We start from the raw sequence: 19170 nt of genomic DNA on the forward strand, positions 1-19170 counted from the left end.
ATTAATTAAAAAATAAAATCAAATAAACCACTCTCTTGCCAAGTGACCTGTCCCCACCTATGAGATCTTGACCTATCTCACAGGGTTGCTGAGGGTTAATTTCAGTGATACACGAGTCTGTCTGACACCTAAGTGTTACCTGGAATGCTGGTGTCTGGGTCCAAGTTGGAGCTGGCCATCTGGAGCTTCATACGGCTCCTCTACCTCATACACACTTGCATCAGTGTCCTCCACACTGCTGGAATTCTGCTGTTCCAACTCTGGAGTTTTCCCCATAGCCATAACAAATGGCAAGTTCTCATACTCTGGTATTTCCTCATAATGGCGTATATTTTCATACTCCGGTGCACAGTCGCTGGTAACAGATTTGCAAAGTGCCTGCAAGGACGACTCCCGGGAGAGCATTTGGTCATCCAGAGACTCGGCTCTTGGTCCATTAGCTGCACTGGTATGGCCCCGCAACTTCTTCCTCTTCTTCTGGGACTCCAGACTATAGTTATCTGCCGAATATGCCTTGATGGGTTTACTTCTCTTCTCTACCAACAAACCATGCCAATCACTCTCATTCCCTTTTTGCTCCCCACCTGCCAGGCTGCCTGAGGTTGTGTCTCCAAGCTGGCTATTCTTGAACCAAAATTTCTGGAAGTCACTCTTCATGAAACAGATGGACAGCTTCATATTGAGCAACTTCTTTAAAGAGCTCTTCTTGTGAGAGTCTTTGCAAGGCTTAGTGCACCTTTCCACATCCATAGCAGATAATGATTTTGCTCTAGGCTTGGTCAGGGCACTGGAAGTCTCACTGTTTGAGGATATGGTGACGGACTTTAAGGATTCTGGGGTCCCAGAGAAGGGGATAATGGGATGAGGTAATTTCCACACTGGCTTCTCTGAAGCCCGTTTAGGCATATCAAAGGACGATGACATACCATTGTTTGGGGCACATAAATGCTGCACGTGATCTCTTTCTAAACCCTTCTCTGAATCTTTTTCTTCATTTGAGGGGTAAGAACTTTTCTCCACAAGCTCCTCAGAGGCAGCCTTTTTAAGCACTCCGGCAGCAGGCAAACTGTGTCTTTGAGGTTTTTTGGGGACAACTTTTGAGGAACTTTCACCTTTTATCACAGATTCCTTTTGCATTTGAGGGGCAGACACTCCCGGGTTAGACGCAGTAGGCAAATGTTCGCTACAGGTTAATTTGAGCTGCTTGGGCAGGCTCATAGATAGAGTATTGCATCTTATAAAATTGGTTCCTTTGTCCTCGGCAAGTGACATACCAGAACTATCTCCTGACTTGTTGTCAGAACTCAAGTTAGAGTCTGTTTCTAAAGGAGGTGACATTTTTTCAGAGGAAAATGTTTCAGGACACATGGCTTTCTGTGAATAGACCGAGTTTTGTCTGTCACCGGTGAGGTCCACATTCAATTCACCTTTATTTTCTGGCTTCCCTTTGTCCACCTGTTCCTGGTTACACAAAGCAGTCTGATGAAAGACACTGATTTTATTGTTTTTCAAACTATCTTCGAAAAGATGAGGCAAGCTGTCTACATTCTCTGGTTCTTCAGTACTTTCACTCGGAGTATCTATATGTCTCTGGCGTAAGAGGCGTGCAACACGTGTTTTTCTGGGCTTGGGAGTTGGAAACTTGGGAGTACATGGCACTAAGTGGATTTCCAAGGGACCAAGGTCTTTGGCTTCTGATTTCTTACTATCTCCATCTGAAGATAAGAAAGGACTCCTTTTTCCATTTTCTAGAGCTTCTTGTTCAGATGAATGAGAGCAAGTGTTGCTTTTTTCACTGTCATTCTGATTAGTTTCAAAATTTTGAAATTCAGTGCTAGGGAGTTGTAGGTGGCAAGGGTGATGATTAGAAACGTTTTCCAAGCTGGACAGGGAAGGTGACAAGTCTGCAAATTCAATGCTGAACTGTCTGTGGGAATTACAGCCATCACTCATTTCTGGACTGTCTGTGGATCTGTGCTTCTGGGGAAAAAGAAAGGGTGACGTTCGTTGTGTTAAAACATCTTTGAGCTTCTCTTCGAGGATGCTTGCCTTTAAAACTACTTTACCCTGGCTCTTGACCCTTTCACCAACAGAATCGCATTTATGCTGATTTTTTACAGCTGAAGGGGACTCACCAATTTTGTTATTTTCTAAATTCTCATGCATTTCCAGGGGCCCTAAGGCAAGCTGCTTGACACACGAATTCCCTCTGTTCTCAAGCTTATGGTCACATCCAGGATGGCAGGAACACACTGGTAAAATATAATCACTGCTCGGATGCCCTTTGTTTTTGCAGTTCGAGTTGTCAGTACTTTCAGGGAATTCCTGTGTATGCTCTTCCAGGTTCATGACGATTTTCCTTGATCTTGACTGTGTGATATCCTGGACAGGTGAGGCCTTCAGAACTTTTGGTTTTGGAGCTATGGATGGTTTGGTTTTCTTTGTTGACTGTGGAACACTAGAAACGAAGATCTCGGGTTTGGGTGCGACAGGAGGTGGAGCTGGCTTATTAGTTGACAGAACAAACTTTGGTTTGGGGGCCACTGGTGGCTTCTTAATCTCTGGATAGGGGGGAAAAAAAAGTATGATGACCAAAAATCCAAAGCAGAAGATAAATGATTAAGTTTGAGAACATTTTTACTTTTGACAATGCATTTTACTAGGTAGATTATTATACTACATTATGCAGAGTCAGCAATTACAATTCTGTAAATTGCTCTTCAATTCAAGTACGTACAGTTTTTGGTATAGTGTACACTGCTTAGTAAATCCAATACAGTTTTTCTTCTAACTCTGGAACAGATCACCATATCTGTAGTCAACACTAAATAAAACTGGCTTTTGCTTAGATCCGTATAGTAGGAGAGGATACTGTGGTTCATTTACTGAGTCCAAGAGCTGAATTTGCCTAAGGTTTACATAGGATATGACCCAAACGTCTCATGTGAATAGCAGTATTCTTCTATCTTGAGGATATACAGTGGAGTTGTATAAAATGCCCTCTATCAATGACCTATCTCACTTGAACCCCAAAATAACCTAAAAGAGAATACAGAAACTAGAAATTTCCCAAACTTAAACACTGAAAATTATCAATACTGTATTATCTGAGGCTCTTAATAAAGTGGTATTTTTCCTGTGCAGGCGTTGTCAAATGGGAATTTTCATTATAATTCTTCACTGAGCTTTATTTTTAGAAAGTCACATGTCTACACTCTATCCCAGGTGATTACGATGTGTACCCCTCATTTATAACCACAGTTCTAGTATATTTAAAAGATGACTATAATTCCTATGGTAGCAATTCTTTCTTGACATTACATTAAAAGGACTTAATAAGCACCTTATAAGCACTGTGTTAGATTTCGACAGATCTGCTCTAGCCTACAGGAACCTAAAACTTCACACAAAATGCCTGTAAAATGAAGTTACATAGTCTGAGCATCCACATTTTTTAAAGTTCTTTTATGTTTTTCTATCTATACTATCATTTTTCACCCTGTCATATTTCTTAAAAGACTTGTGGTAAAAATATTTTTGAACCTTTCAAAATATCATCTGCTGGACACTGTTTAAGTGCTTGGATACACAGAGGCTTTGATTCTTCACTTGGTGGTGAGTTTCTTTTCAACAAAGGAAATTAGTCACAGTACTCCAATTCGGGAAGACATTACAGGGACACAAGTAAGGAGAAAAAAAAAAAGTAGGGTGCTCTACTTCCTTTTTACCAACCAAGGAAGAATTTCCCAAACCTCTTCAACTAAGGTCACCCGATAACAGATGCCTTCTCATTTAATTCTTCAGTATAATGTTATAATAAAAAAAGATAGGAGGTAGTTCCAAAATGCCTTAATATAAATTCCCAAAGCCATGCAATTTCAGTTAAATGTTCAATAAGCACGTTATTATTTTGCTTGGTTTTTTTTTTTTTGGTATAAAAAATTTTAAAACCACTCAAACCCTAATGATAAAGCTTTGTGTCATAGTCTATTAAATTAAACCCTTGACCTATTAAGTGAAGTCAAGAGAAAGTATGACTGCCCGAGGCTTCTTCCTAACCTCCCATCTTATCCAAGATAAGGAAGACTGACAGACTGTCACACTGATTTCATTTCTGTAACCATTCTGAAAACATCCTACCTCTGGGCATTTTGAAGGAATAAACAAAAAGTTTTGCAACATGGAAAGAGTTCTGGAGACTGGCAGCTGAGCAGTATGAATGCACTTACCACTACTGCTTTGTACACTTAGAAATAGTATTAGATGCTAAATTTATGTTAGGTTATTTTACCACAGCTAAAAAACCAAAAAACAAAAGCAAAAAAAACCTCTGATCTCATTAACCTTTTACTGAGTCTTAGAGCCTGTTCAGAAATTTCAGGGTCATTCACTCAATCAATTTTTGCTATTTCAGTTCAATCTTTTTTTTTTAATCTTTGGTATCAACTTTACTCTTTTCTTTAAATACGCTTTGAACAGGGTCTGCTTCCAAGAATCATAAATCTCTTACTGTTCCAGAAACTCAATTAACTACATGAACTATGGTGATTACCAAGAAATACAGCACAGCATTATGTACCTAACTTCCTCAACATATACTCAATGAATTAAATAAAGAACTGTGAACTTTGGCTTAGTTAATGCTGTTTCGGAGGAAACCAATAATGTAACTGGGAAAGCTGACTAACCTAACTGTGTGTTTTTATGCAGAATTGGTTGCCTCAGTTTCCTTACTTGTAAATGAGGGATTTGAACAGATTACTCTAGAGTCTGTCTGAGATACCTGCTTCAGGAGAACCCTTAGATTCCGGAGCCCTTTGCCCTGTGTGATTTTTCTTCAGTGTACCTCCCTCTGTCTTCCCCACAAGAAGACAAGCTCCAGGAGGGCAGGCACTTTGTCTCTCTGCCGTATCCGCAATGCTGAACATTGGGCCTGGGAACAGACAGAACCACATACACATCTTTACTATGTCTCAGTAACAAGATATTTCTTTAAAAAAATAAAAGTCAATATCCACTTAAACATAGAATAATAATATGTTTGTAGGAATCAACTTCAATAGGATTACTGAGTAAGTTCTTAATTATTAGTAGGAATAAGTGTTCAACTAAGCCAGTATAACACAGCAATATTTGAAATTCATCATTATTTTTAGTGGCTCTATTTTGAAAGAAACACAAATCAAAAAATAACAAGCCATTATATGACAGTCTGCTCCAATGTCAAACTTGCAATAAATCCAGCACCTTTGGATGTTAATACTGTATCAACAGTCAGACTTGAAACTTTTTAGAGCATAGCAGCAAATCTTTTATTTACACAGCTGTTTGGCTCCAGGGAAAAGTAAGGTAAGAGTGTAAAGCACTAGTACCACTATTCTAACAATTACAAACACACTCGTCATCTATTGCACACAGATGGCTGCGGTCCACATGCAACACTTTGAGCTACTAGACCAGCCAAAAAGCAAAGTACAGCACATGTACTCTGAGACCTGTACATGTTCAAAAAGGTATAAAATACATTCCTATAATTAGCTCTCTTTTTCTCATATACTGATTTTAAAAATTCTAAAATCTCTATGTGGGCCTACTCTTTCACAGATGCAGAAAAACAAAGCAAGCTCTTCTTTAGAATACATATAATTTAGATATTCTATATTTTTCTTATGTCCTTAAATTAAGCCAACCAGCCCAAACAATGCCACAGATTAGGTTCAGTGTAAACAAACATCTCCCCCAGCTGCAAATAATGTTCCTAACGTTTTAATGAATTTAAATTTTGTTCCAAAGAGCATCATAAACAGCTTGTAAGAATGATGAACACATAATTTTGTTAGAAGATGGAAATAAAACCCCAGTTCTTTTCTATATTCTCCATTTAGACATGTGAAAAAATTATAATAAATCTTAACAGATGGGCAAGCAAAAAAGTAGTTAATGCTTCTCAGCCAGCTATGCTAAAAACCAACTAACTCAGCTAAACACAGGAAGTGTCCCTCTTTTTAACACCACAAAAATGTCTGTGGATTGAATGGTAAAGTTGATAAATATAAAAACAGCCTGCAATATTTGAGGGTCATTCAAATGAAATCACACAATTCCAAACTGAGACCTAGATCAGGTTTACATATTTAAATGTCAATTAAATGCTTCTGTATCTGTTCATTTATAAACTGTTGGGATTGGAACTGAAAGTTGACACATCCAAGGTACGAATTTTAAATGCGTTTGGTAAAAGAAGGAAGAGTTAAAACGGGCTGGAAGGATTTTAAAATCTCCAGTAATTTTAAATTTAAAATTTGTCTTGTTCATTACACTGAGGCACAGAAATTTAGGATGAAAATACTTCACCTCAAGTAAGTAGAAAGCCTTCCTTTGGTAAGGAAAGAAGAGTTAATAAATAACATAATTCTCACTATATGATGACATCCTCTACACACACATATAACATCAAAAGGGAAGATCCACAACATCTTCAGAGATACTACTACAGGAATACTGCACTCCTTGCTTTCCTACTCCTATTGGCTAACTTCTCAGCTCCTTAATTTGTAATCAGATTACACCTAGCAGTACAACCTCTAGCATATCTAGTCTTCAGAAACAACACAAATCAGAACATTTAGGGTGCTGTTTGACAGTTTCAAGTTACAGGAATTTAAAACAAATGCCAAGAAAAGCTAAGAAAACTTAATCTGATACTTAACTGCTGATTCTAGAAGTAACTTTGGAGTCTTACGCTATTTTACTATTAAATGTATAATGAAGGTGTATTTCTTTCAATGTGGGCGAAATTGTCATTTAAAAAAAATTAAAAATTAAAAAAAATTCTAACTTAAAAGTTAACCTATGTTCTTATAAGGGAATATAATATTACTTTAGTAATTATTTCAGAAAATAGGAACTGTTCCTTCTGAACGTTGTCCATAAAATTCTTCAGAGTGCACACAAAGGTAATACAACAGGCTTTGCCATATGGATGAAGGGAAAGGACCAAGGGAGGTAGACAGAAAATAAGCCTTTGTGTTCACTAACCAGGTAGACAGAGTTCCAAAACCGGGTGAAGATGAACAAAAACCTTGGCATCGGCAGTTCTACTCCTCTGATTCTCAGCTAACAGGGGGGAACCCAGGAGTAACAAAGTCTACATCTCTTTACTAAGGGTCAGGGTTTCCAGTCCTCACTGAGGTTAAAGCCACACAGCCTAGTGGCTAAGTTCAACACTCCGGGAACGCTGCCCTTTCCTAGAATAACTGATTTCTTAACATGGGAATCTAAACTATTTTCATACGCAAAGGCAAAGTCGCTCAAATTTTAGAAAAGAATAAATAAATGCCCTCTTTACATTTCCCGTTTCTCCTGGAGCTAAGAGACCCCAACAAGGTCTTCCTTTAAAGGGAGGTCCCAAGAGACACATGATTTCCAAAGAGCCCCTCCAGGCACGAAGGGACGAGAAAATCCGGCAGCAAACACCGTCTGCTCCGCACTTGCTGCAGTCCCGGAGAAAGGCACAGGGAACACTACTAAGCTATCCCGGGGGAGAAAGCAGCTCCGAGCCCCAAACCTGCAGCGCTCGCTACAAACTTTCCAGCGGCAGCTTGAGCGCCGTCACTTACCGGCAGCAGAAGTCATGATTCCCCAGTGAAGCTCGCTTCCCAGCTCGCCCCCCTTAATCCCCGCGCCCCTTACAGTCCATTGTTTCAAGAATTTGGGCAGAAGAGAAAAATCCTCGCAGAGCCCACATTCCGTCCTGAGGGACCGCGGCGCAACGTGAGCGCCGCACAAAGGAAGCTGCCGGCTCTGAGGACCCGGCGGCGCTCCCCGGCGCGAGCGCCGGCGACGGGCAGGCGGGCACGAGCACCGAGCAGCGGAGCTCCGGGCGGACGTCCACGCGCGCGCACGAGCAGTGCTCAACGCCGCTTTGCCAGTGCGCGGACTTCCCTAGCTCCAAAAAAAAAAAAAAAATCAGAGCTCCAGGCGCCCCCTGCTAGTTGCGGCCGTAAAAGGCGGACAAAAGCCCCAGCCTCCTCCAATCAGAGGGCCCAAGTTTCATCCCGTTCCCGCCCCTCCCGCCCACATGCTCAAGCTCAGCTCCAATGACCGGGCTTGAAAAGGGGGCGTGAGCTACAAGGCATGATGGGAATTGTAGTTTTCTGCACACAAGGGCTGGCAGGGGCAGACGCCTGGGTGCAGCCTGTTCTCCCGCCTTCATTTCCCATCGTGCTGAGGCGGGTGGCATGGCGGAGAAGGATGACACCGGATTTTGACGAAGAGGTGGTTTTTGAGGTAAGGGAAAAATGGCGGTGCGTGTGAGTTGCCTTTGTTTGAGAAGGACGAGGGAGAAGGCGAGAGGCCGATCGAGGGAGCGAGGGAGCGGGTGACGCTCCTGCCGTTCTTGGTCACCGAATCTCGTCGATTTCCGGGCCTAGTGCTGGCCGCTGCCTGACAGGTGTAGCCCGAGGCGCCCTTGCCTCGCCCAGTCTCTGCCTCGGGCCCTCCCAGAATTCCCAGCCTGGCCGGTGGACGCGAGCCCTGCGTGTTCCTTCCCGGGTGATGGAGACGCCTTGGCGGGGTGTGGGGGTGGGGTAACTGCTCCTGGTTGGGGCGGGGCGCAGTCGTGGATTTTGGAGACTCACCCGTACGACTTAGCCTCCCCCTTTTTCGTCCTTGATTTTTTGGGGTCAGTATCAAGAAGTGCCCGAGGTCACCGTTCACTGTCGCGGCGTGGCTCTTCGAATGGAGGCAGCCGGTGCTAGTTTTCTAACGTGGTTTAAGATCTGTGTGTGGGACCTCCTGTGGGTGATTAGGGCCGAGGCGTCTCAGCATCTAATTCTTTTGTCCTTTGCTTGTTGCTCTAGGTGTAGCTATTTCTTCTGTTTCGAGGCTTTGGTGAGAGTGCTTTTGTGTGGGGACTATTTTAAGACGTTCTCTGCCATCTTGAATGAAAAAAAAAATTCTAGTGTTTCTGTTGCCATTTATCTATCAGGCACAGGCGCAAACACACACCTCTGTATGAGGCATGTGTATGAATGCTTTACCAAAGTCCATTCATCCAACTTGATTTTAAGAAATTTAAGAAAAGAAACAGCTCATTCTTTAAAAGAGAGCTAGACAATAAATAGTGCAGAATGGTATATGTTGAAATATATGCAAACTGTCATTGGAGGATTGGTTTGGAAACTGCCGTCTGTTCTCGGAGACGCTACACCCAGTAAATGGATATTGGAGGTGGGTCTTGAACTGTGAGTCTATTTAGAGAGATGGAAGGGAGAAAATGCATTCTGAAGAACGAGAACAAAGTATGCCAAGCTTGGGAGGTGTGACGGTACCTGGTGCAGATATTTCTAGGACTTGAGTGTGAACTCACTATGTGAAGCGGTCTGATAGGGCTAGAATGGAGAAGCAGTGAAAGATAGGCTCTTTTACCAAAAGGAAGTGTCTTGATTTGAGGAGGTCAGTAGGGAATACAAGTGCCTGAGTTTCAGATATGAGAGAAGACTGAACTGAATAATGGCTTGGACAGATACTGCTAAGGTAAAATTGAGGAAACAAGTTACAAGATTGCATGTGGGACATGAGAGACAAAAATCTATGTTACTTAGATTGCTAGAGAAAAGGGACTGGGTGGATTTTTTTTTTTTTTTACCCTGTTATGTGGTTAGATATCTGAATATAATAATAATCCATGCTCATTTCTACAGTATTTCTTTGTAGAAAACAAGCCACAAAATTAAAATCACTCGTTATCCTTTCACCCACAGATGGCCACTATTAAATTACAGTGTGTATTCTTGCCAACTTTTGCTATGCAAATGTATGTTTGATTTTTTTAACACAAAAAAGTATACCACATAGAATTGTATATGTATTTTTCACTGAGTGTTTTCTTATCATTACTCTTTGAAAACAACATAATATCCAATATGTATATGTATCAAAATCATTTTCCCATCCTTGGATAGTTATATTGTTTCAAAATGCCATTATAATCAACACTGGCATAAGTCCATTTTTAATTGCATCTCTGATTTTTCCTTAGAATAATTTCTAGAAAGGAAACTAGTGGGTCAAAAGATACAAACATTTTTCAAGACTTTTACGCGGAAAGGTTATACTATTTCAAGTTTCCATTAAGAATAAGAGTATTATTTTCACCAAATCTAGAAAATAATACTAGCAACCTTATTAATTTCTTTTAGTCTTTGCTAATTTGATAGGGAATAGAGCATTCTGCTGTTCCAATTTACATTTTTTGAATTTACTAGAAACATTTTTATTTCTGTCTTGAGCATTTCTTTTTGTATTTTTCCCCCATTTTCCTGTTGGATTTAGATTCTCAAAAACTGATTTGCATACATTTTTCATAAGTTACTTAAACCTATTTTACTTTTAGCAATTTATTTATTTATTTTGTGGCAGAACCAGGGGGGCTTGTGGGATCTTAGTTCCCTGACCAGGGATCAAACCCTGCAGTGGAAGCATAAGATCTTAACTGCTGGACTTTTGGGAAGTCCCTAGAAATGTTTTTTGTTGTTTAATTTACTTGCTTTTTGTCATATACATTAATTTTTATTGCAGCATAATGTTCGTAAGAAAAGTGCACAAATCATAAATGTGCAGACTGATCAATTTTCACATGTTGAATACACCCATGTAACCAGGACCTGTGTTAAACTGAACATCATCAGCACACCAGAAGCTCCCTCTTACTCTCTTCCAGTCACTTCTCTCCACCCCCAAAATAACCACTCTTCAGACTTATAATGATTAATTTAGATCCCTTTTGACGTTTTTTATAGTGTACACACTATGCAGTTCCATTTGTATAGGCTCTTTTTTGTCTGACTTTGCTCTCTGATTTTGTCTGTTATGTTCATCCAAGTGGTCATGTAAGGATTTTTTATTTCTCCATAGTATTGCATGTGAATGTATAACCAGTTTTTAATCTACTCTACTATTAATGGTCTTTGGGTGATTTCTAGTTTGAAACTACTATGAATAGTGCTAATGTGAACATTTCAGTATATATATCTTACTGAACATATTTCTGTTGGGTATATACTTAGAAGAGGAATTACTGAGTAATAGGAAATACATATGTTCACCTTGTGTGGATGTTGCCGAACATTATTCCAACTTGGTAGTACCAATTTGTACTCTTAACCAGCAGTGTAGGAGAGGTCCAGTTGCTCCCCTTAACCTCACTGACGCTGCTGCTGCTACTGCTGCTAAGTCGCTTCAGTCGTGTCCGACTCTGTGTGACCCCACAGATGGCAGCCCACCAGGCTGCCCTGTCCCTGGGATTCTCCAGGCAAGAACACTGGAGTGGGTTGCCATTTCCTTCTCCAATGTGTGAAAGTGAAAAGTGAAAGTCGCTCAGTAAGTGTCTGACTCTTCGTGACCCCATGGACTGCAGCCCACGAGGCACCTCCGTCCATGGGATTTTCCAGGCATGTTTAAGGACAGGTTGTGTATTCACTTTGTGAAGCCAATTCAAATTTGCTGCATATTTTTATTTTGGGTTATCTCTTGATACCAATTTGAAGGATTTCTTTACATATACTGAATGTAAGTCCTTTGGTGGATATATGTACCTCAACTGTCTCAGGTCTGTGGAACTCTCTTAATAGTGTCTTTCAGTGAACAGAAGCTCTTAATTTTATTATAATCGAAGTAAATCTTTTTTCTTTTATAGTCAGTGCCTTTAAAGAAATATTTGCCTGCTCTAAGGTCACAGAGCTTTATTTTAACCTTGTGCTTCTAGATCTGCCATCCATATGGAACTGATTTTTGTGTGATATCAAGTAAAGGTCAACATATGTTTTTTCCCCACATGGTTGTCTATTTAACCTGGCATTTTCTGAACAGACCATGTTTCTTTGATGAACTACAATGTTGCCCTGTCATAAATCAGGATACCTTGTATGTGTGGCTTTGTTTTTGGATGTTCCCTTTTCCACTTGTTAATTTGATCATTCTTGTGCCTATACCACATTATTGTAATTACTATAACATTTATAATAGTTCTTAGTATTTGATAGAATAATACCCATCAGTTTTATTTTCCTTCAAGATTGCTTTGTCTATTCTTAGCCGTTTGTCTTTCTGAATGAATTTTAGAGTCAGCTTGTCATTTTCACTTTAGAAAAAGGAAACTGCAAAGATTGATTGAAATTGCTTTGAATCTCTGGATTAATTTGGGGAGAACTGACATCTTTACAGTATTGAATCTTCCAATCCACAAGCATTTTTATTGCTTGCCTTCTAAATGACTCAAGCAATTTCTCATCACTTTGTGCTCTAGGACAGATTTACAAACTGGGATAACAGGGGAGGACAAATAATTTTCCCTCTACCCTTTGAGTTCTTGGCTGAGACTCCTGTAATAACAGATAGATTAACTAGAGAAAAAAAAACCACACAAAAAAATGTTAACATTGTTATGAAGCGAAATTCATCTAGAGTAAATTTAAAAGATCTTACAGACTTTGTTCACCAACTTATGTATTGGGCAGCATCCCATCTAGCAGACAGAAAGGAGTTCCCGAATCTATTAAAAAGAGAGAGAGAGAGACTTTTATAGGCAGAGGAAGTGGGTCAGGGAAGTTAGGCTAGTAAAGAGGAGATTGGTTGTATCAAGGTCACATTCTTTTAGGGGGTGGCAGGGGTCTGTCAGGCAGATTACCTCACTGATGCTGATTGACTGGCTTAAGATTATATTGCTGTTACCGAACAAACAAGTTCCTATGCCCAACTTGGACTTACTAGTCCAAACACCAAAACATTGAAGTCTGGAGCAGAGAAAGATTTATTGCAGGGTCATGCAAGGAGAACGGGTGACTGCTGCCCCCAAAATCCTAACTCCTGGAAGGGTTTCACAAAGCATCTTTAAAGGCCAGATGAGGGGAGGAGCATCCCAAGGTGTGTGATCTGGTCACTCAGAATTCTCTGATTGATTGATTTTAAGTTAATAGGGCCATTAACATTATCAATTCCTAGGTACCAGTAGGTCTGAGGGCTACAGGCTCATGATCATCAGGTAGTTAATTTCTGCTATTTGGTGGTGGTTTTTTAGCATCTAAAAAACTCAGGAAATATGCAGGATATACTTGCTGTTTCTGATAGGAGATACAGCAGAGAATATTGGGAGAGGGGCTCTGTCCCAAGAAGGCCCCATAGGGTCCTCTTTGGTTACATTTCTGGAAGAGGCCAAAAATGTAAGCCTTGGTTTGGAAAGTGGATCTTAGCATAAGTGACTCCATTTGGGGCGTGTTGTCTTGTTCTTAACAACATGCATACCCACATATATACATGGGAGATAGTGTTTAAAAAAAAAACAAACGGAACTAGATGATAGTTAAAGCAGTAAAAACATATTTTATTCAGGACTACTGCAATAGGGGGAAGAGACCTCAGTATAGAACTGGATTCTATTGCAAATACATGAATAAGTGGAAATTGAATTACTAAGAGGAAATCTTGGATTTAGAGGGGTTTTGGCTAAACCAATATACCAGGATTCTTGCTGAATACAAGCCAGGGTGGTCTGTTCCTTTGTTACTGCAAGTCAAATGCTGAGAAACTGAAGTTTGCCGTAGAAGAGTTTACTCACAAAGCAGCCAAGGGAAAACAAGCAGAAAATCTACCTTCAAAGGTGGGATATTTATGGAGTAAAGAAGCAGGGTGGTCTTAGTTGCAAGGAAAGGTGATTGGAGGTACAGGAGAAGTGAGGTAATCAGTGTTCTTTGCAGGCATATCTAGGTTACATGCTTCTTCCAAGGATGCATGTTAAAAGATGGAGGCACTTAGCATGATTCTGGAGGTGGAGGTTTTGGCCCTCTGATGTCAAAAGGACGTTCATCCAACACCTGCGTGGGTCCAGTCTTACGGCCTGTGATCTCAACCAGTTTTAGCCAGCTCTGACTGAACAAAAGCTGACTCTTAAGTTCCTAAAAATCAGCTTAAGCCCCTGCCTACAGTACTATAGCAAGCCGTATATCGAGATATTTTCTGTAGGGTGCTTAAGGAATCTTGTGGTATATTACCTAGGCTCTATGAAGCTTGGGGTGCATGCAGTTAAAGAGAGGGAAAAAAACTAAAGCAAGCTCACCAGTGAAGGCAATCTATAAGCAGAAGAGTTTTAACAAGCTGTTCCTTTATCTGTTCTTTAAGACAAGCTCAAGAATTTCTATTAGTCACCAGCTTCTATTAACACTGTGGGGCTCGATTTCACCTGGAGGGATGGTAGAAGATGAGGAACCCATGAGGAGGATTGAGGGTGATCTGTTGTGGAGGATGAGAGACTCTTGCTAAACTGACATAGCAGGGTTTTGTTAAAACCAGACTTTGCAGAGAAGTGTGTAGAATTTTCCGGAGCCTGACAAAGTTGGGTTAAGGAAAGAATCTTTGTCAGGGGAAGGTTGTAACACTCCAAGATGTCTTAGATGATTCAGGCTCATGTACCATCTTCGTGAGGCCAAGGAAAGGATGTAGGCCTCTTGTGTGAGTGTGCTAAGTCTCTTCAGTCATGTCTGATTCTTTGCCAACCCAAGTACTGTAGCCCACCAGGCTCCTCTGTCCATGGGATTCTCCAGGCAAGAATACTGGAGTGGGGTACCACACCCTCTTCCAGGAGATCTTCCCAACCCAAGGACCAAACCCATGTCTCTATGTCTCCTGCATTGGCAGGTGAGTTCTTTACCACTTGTGCCACCTGGGAAGCCCCATGTATACCTCTTAGGGGAGAGTAAATATTTACTTTGCAAAGATAAATGGGTCCTTAGAAGAGCAGGTGGGAGATATGGCAAAGTTTGACTGGGTATATCCTCCTTTCCTCTGATGAGTCAATCTTCCTGCTTGATGAAACTCCCAAGTAGGGGATTTATGGGAATTGAGTTTCTTTTGAAAGATGCCCCAGTGACATAATTTTGGGGTGGCATATTTTGCTACCTTTCAGGAAGGATCTATTCCTCGAGGCCATAGCTAAATTGACCCTTAAACTGTCTAGACCTTTGCTGAGGGTGCACAGAACAGATGTAGTTTAGTGGTTCCTTTTCTTTTATGGTTAATCCTCAGTTCCAGTTTTCTGTTTCAGGGGATATTTTGATAGTCTTTTTTATTCTGAAAGGGAGTGTAATACAGTTGTCAAAGGAATAGAATCTTGAGTTGGACGACCCAGGAAATCTTATCTCCAAGATATATTAACTAATGTGACTTTGAGCAGTTTACTCCTCTTTGTGTTGGTTTTCTCGATATTAAGTAGAAATAACAGTATCAATCTCATAGAGCAGTTGTGAGTCATTAAATGACTTAATGTAAGTGAAGTGCTTAGATGAGTACCTGGCACATTATAAGCATTCTGTAAACGTTAGCTTCCCTGATAGCTCAGTTGGTAAAGAATCCACCTGCAATGCAGGAGACCGCAGTTCGATTCCTGGGTCAGGAAGATCCTCTGCAGAAGGGATGGGCTAACCACTCCAGTATTCCTGGGCTTCCCTTGTGGCTCAGCTGGTAAAGAATCCTCCTGCAATGCAGGAGACCTGGGTTCAATCCTTGGTGTTGGGAAGATCCCCTGGAGAAGGGAAAGGTTACCCACTCCAGTATTTTGATCTGGAGAGTTCCATGGACTGTGTAGTCCATGGGGTCACAAAGAGTCAGACACGACTGAGTGACTCTCACTTTCAAACTTTAGCTACTATTAAATTTTTCCTGAAAAAAATTCATGTTGGTTTTCAAAATTACTGGTATTGTGTGTTTCTTGAATTAAAGACTTGAATACTAAAAAATAATTTGTAAGGTTATAAATGTCCCTGGGTGCTGTACTGGCTGTATTTCATGAGTTTTGAAATGTAGTTTGTCTCATGGTTTTGTAATTTCCTTTGTGATTTGTTCTTAAACGCCGGCTTAACACCTAGGCATATGGGTAAGGGATTGATGGTGGTAGTGATGACTTTTCTCCATTCAGGTGGTGAGAATTCTATTTAACTAATTCCATTTAGGCTCAGCCAATCTAGTTAATTCAGGCTGCTGTAACACTCAGATTGGGTAGCCTATAAACAACAAAAATTTACTTCTCATAGGTCTAGAGGCTGGGAAATCCAAGATTAGGGTACCAGTGTGGTTGAGTAATGAGAACCCACTTCCTTGGTTCATAAATGACTGTCTTTTCCCCTGTGGGCAGCAGAAGGGGTGAGGGAACTCTCTGGGATCTCTCTTATAAGGGCACTAATTCTATTCTTGAGCGCTCTAACCGCATGACTTAAGCACCTCTCAAAGGCCTCACCTCCAAATACTGTAACATTGGAGATTTAGGTTTCAACATTTGAATTTTGGGAGAACACAAACATTCAGACATAGCAAGAGTATAGAAGACAGAGCACTGGAGAGACACTATATTTCTAGTTCCCTCCTAGCAGAGCTGCCATTTGGTAGTGATTGTGTGTTCCTGTAATTAAAGCCACAAGTCTTTTGGGGGACTTCTTTAACTTCATCTCTTTCGGGATTCAGTGACACTGTTGCTTTCCTTTGACCTTTAGGCCCAAGGGAGTTAATAACTTACTGCTGTTGCCAGTCCCTGGATGCTTTACTGTCCCCTCTTAGCTGCCTCAGCCCTTCTTAAGGCTATGTAAATAACGGTCATTTCATTACTCTTTTCACTTATCCCTTTTGAGTGTGCCATCCGCTTCTTGTAAAATCGTCCTGCAAGAGACTTTCTTGGTTAACCTACTTTGTAGCCCTTATTCCCTTCTCTAGGATTAACGTATCCATTGTCATCCACAGCCTTTGGTTTTGCCTTCTGAGAACTTATTCCTTCTCTCTTAGCACTCCTTAGGCTCATAGGAAATGGGTATTAAAGTATGCTTTACTTGGAGGCTGCATACCTTTAACAGCCTGATATGGGTTTAAGAGTTGCTGTACAGGTTGAATAAATATGAGGTTGCAGGATTTTGGTTTCCCTACCAGTATCAGTTCAGTCGCTCAGTCATGTCCGACTCTTTGCAACCCATGAATCGCAGCACGCCAGGCCTCCTTATCCATCACCAACTCCCGGAGTTCACTCAGACTCATGTCCATCGAGTCAGTGATGCCATCAGCCATCTCATCCTCGGTCGTCCACTTCTCCTCCTGCCTCCAATCCCTCCCAGCATCAGAGTCTTTTCCAACGAGTCAACTCTTTGCATGAGGTGGCCAAAGTACCGGAATTTCAGCTTTAGCATCATTCCTTCCAAAGAAATCCTAGGCTGATCTCCTTCAGAATGGACTGGTTGGATCTCCTTGCAGTCCAAGGGACTCTCAAGAGTCTTCTTCAACACCACAGTTCAGAAGCATCAATCCTTCAGCACTCAGCCTACTTCACAGGCCAACTCTCACATCCATACATGACCACTGGAAAAACCCACAGCCTTGACAAGACGGACCTTACTCGGCAAAGTAATGTCTCTGCTTTTGAATATGCTATCTAGGTTAGTCATAACTTTCCTTCCAAGGAGTAACCGTCTTTTAATCTCATGGCTGCAGTCACCATCTGCAGTGATTTTGGAGCCCCCCAAAATAAAATCTCACACTGTTTCCACTGTTGCCTCATCTATTTCCCATGAAATGGTGGGACCAGATGCCATGATCTTCGTTTTCTGAATGTTTAGCTTTAAGCCAACTTTTTCACTCTCCTCTTTCACTTTCATCAAGAGGCTTTTGAGTTCCTCTTCACTTTCTGCAATAAGGGTGGTGTCATCTGCATATCTGAGGTTATTGATATTTCTCCTGGCAATCTTGATTCCAGCTTGTGTTTCTTCCAGCCCAGCGTTTCTCATGATGTACTCTGCATAGAAGTTAAATAAGAAGGGTGACAATATACAGCCTTGACATACTCCTTTTCCTATTTGGAACCAGTCTGTTGTTCCATGTCCAGTTCTAACTGTTGCTTCCTGACCTGCATACAGATTTCTCAAGAGGCAGGTCAGGTGGTCTATATAGTTCCCTGAAATGTGGTAGAGTTTCAGTTTGTTAGCTTCTAGACAGTTTTATACACAAGCTGGTTTTAGAAAAGGCAGAGGAACCAGAGATCAAATTGCCAACATCCACTAGATCATGGAAAAAGCAAGAGAGTTCCAGAGAAACATCTATTTCTGCTTTATTAACTATGCCAAAGCCTTTGACTGTGTGGATCACAATAAACTGAGGAAAATTATTCAAGAGATGGGAATACCAGACCACCTGACCTGCCTCTTGAGAAATCTGTATGCAGGTCAGGAAGCAGCAGTTAGAACTGGACATGGAACAACAGACTGGTTCCAAATCGGGAAAGGAGTACATCAAGGCTGTATATTGTCACCCTGCTTATTTAACTTATATGCAGAGTACATCATGAGAAACGCTGGGCTGGAAGAAACACAAGCTGGAATCAAGATTGCCAGGAGAAATATCAATAACCTCAGATATGCAGATGACACCACCCTTATGGCAGAAAGTGAAGAGGAACTCAAAAGCCTCTTGATGAAAGTGAAAGAGAAGAGTGAAAAAGTTGCCCTAAAGCTCAACATTCAGAAAACGAAGATCATGGCATCTGGTCCCATCACTTCATGGGAAATAGATGGGGAAACAGTGTCAGACTTTATTTTTGGGGGCTCCAAAATCACTGCAGATGGTGACTGCAGCCATGAAATTAAAAGACGGTTACTCCTTGGAAGAAAAGTTATGACAAACCTAGACAGCATAGTCAAAAGCAGAGACATTACTTTGCCGACTAAGGTCTGTCTAGTCAAGGCTATGGTTTTTCCTGTGGTCATATATGGATGTGAGAGTTGGCCTGTGAAGTAGGCTGAGTGCTGAAGAATTGATGCTTTTGAACTGTGGTGTTGAAGAAGACTCTTGAGAGTCCCTTGGACTGCAAGGAGATCCAACCAATCCATTCTAAAGGAGATTAGTCCTGGGATTTCTTTGGAGGGAATAATGCTAAAGCTGAAACTCCAGTACTTTGGCCACCTCGTGCGAAGAGTTGACTCGTTGGAAAAGACTCTGATGCTGGGAGGGATTGGAGGCAGGGGGAGAAGGGGACAACAGAGGATGAGATGGCTGATGGCATCACGGACTCGATGGACATGAGTCTGAGTGAACTCCAGGAGTTGGTGATGGACAGGGAGGCCTGGTGTGCTGCGATTCATGGGGTCG

General features: G+C 41.2%; 2 protein-coding genes across 5 annotated transcripts in view; one reads left to right on the top strand and one right to left on the bottom strand.

The window, feature by feature from the left end:
• Positions 1-8022, bottom strand: part of FGD6 (FYVE, RhoGEF and PH domain containing 6) — a 104115-nt gene extending 96093 nt beyond the window's left edge. The window contains exons 1-3 of one of the 2 annotated variants that reach the window (XM_069584218.1): positions 7620-8022; positions 4784-4933; positions 140-2561 (exon numbers count right to left, since the gene is read on the bottom strand). In XM_069584218.1, coding sequence (XP_069440319.1) covers positions 140-2561; positions 4784-4933; positions 7620-7635 — 2588 coding nt within the window. In that variant the 5' untranslated portion in view covers positions 7636-8022. The remainder of the gene's footprint in view (positions 1-139; positions 2562-4783; positions 4934-7619) is intronic. The other variant, XM_069584219.1, reaches the window with a different exon arrangement.
• Positions 8023-8147: 125 nt separating this feature from the next.
• The window catches only part of VEZT (vezatin, adherens junctions transmembrane protein), a 76764-nt gene continuing 65741 nt past the window's right edge, over positions 8148-19170 (top strand). Inside the window, exon 1 of one of the 3 annotated variants that reach the window (XM_069580675.1) lies at positions 8148-8289. In XM_069580675.1, coding sequence (XP_069436776.1) covers positions 8254-8289 — 36 coding nt within the window. In that variant the 5' untranslated portion in view covers positions 8148-8253. The remainder of the gene's footprint in view (positions 8290-19170) is intronic. The other 2 variants (XM_069580681.1, XM_069580674.1) reach the window with 2 other exon arrangements.

Source organism: Ovis canadensis, chromosome 3 (assembly GCF_042477335.2).
Source record: "Ovis canadensis isolate MfBH-ARS-UI-01 breed Bighorn chromosome 3, ARS-UI_OviCan_v2, whole genome shotgun sequence".
NCBI classification, from domain to species: domain Eukaryota; kingdom Metazoa; phylum Chordata; class Mammalia; order Artiodactyla; family Bovidae; genus Ovis; species Ovis canadensis.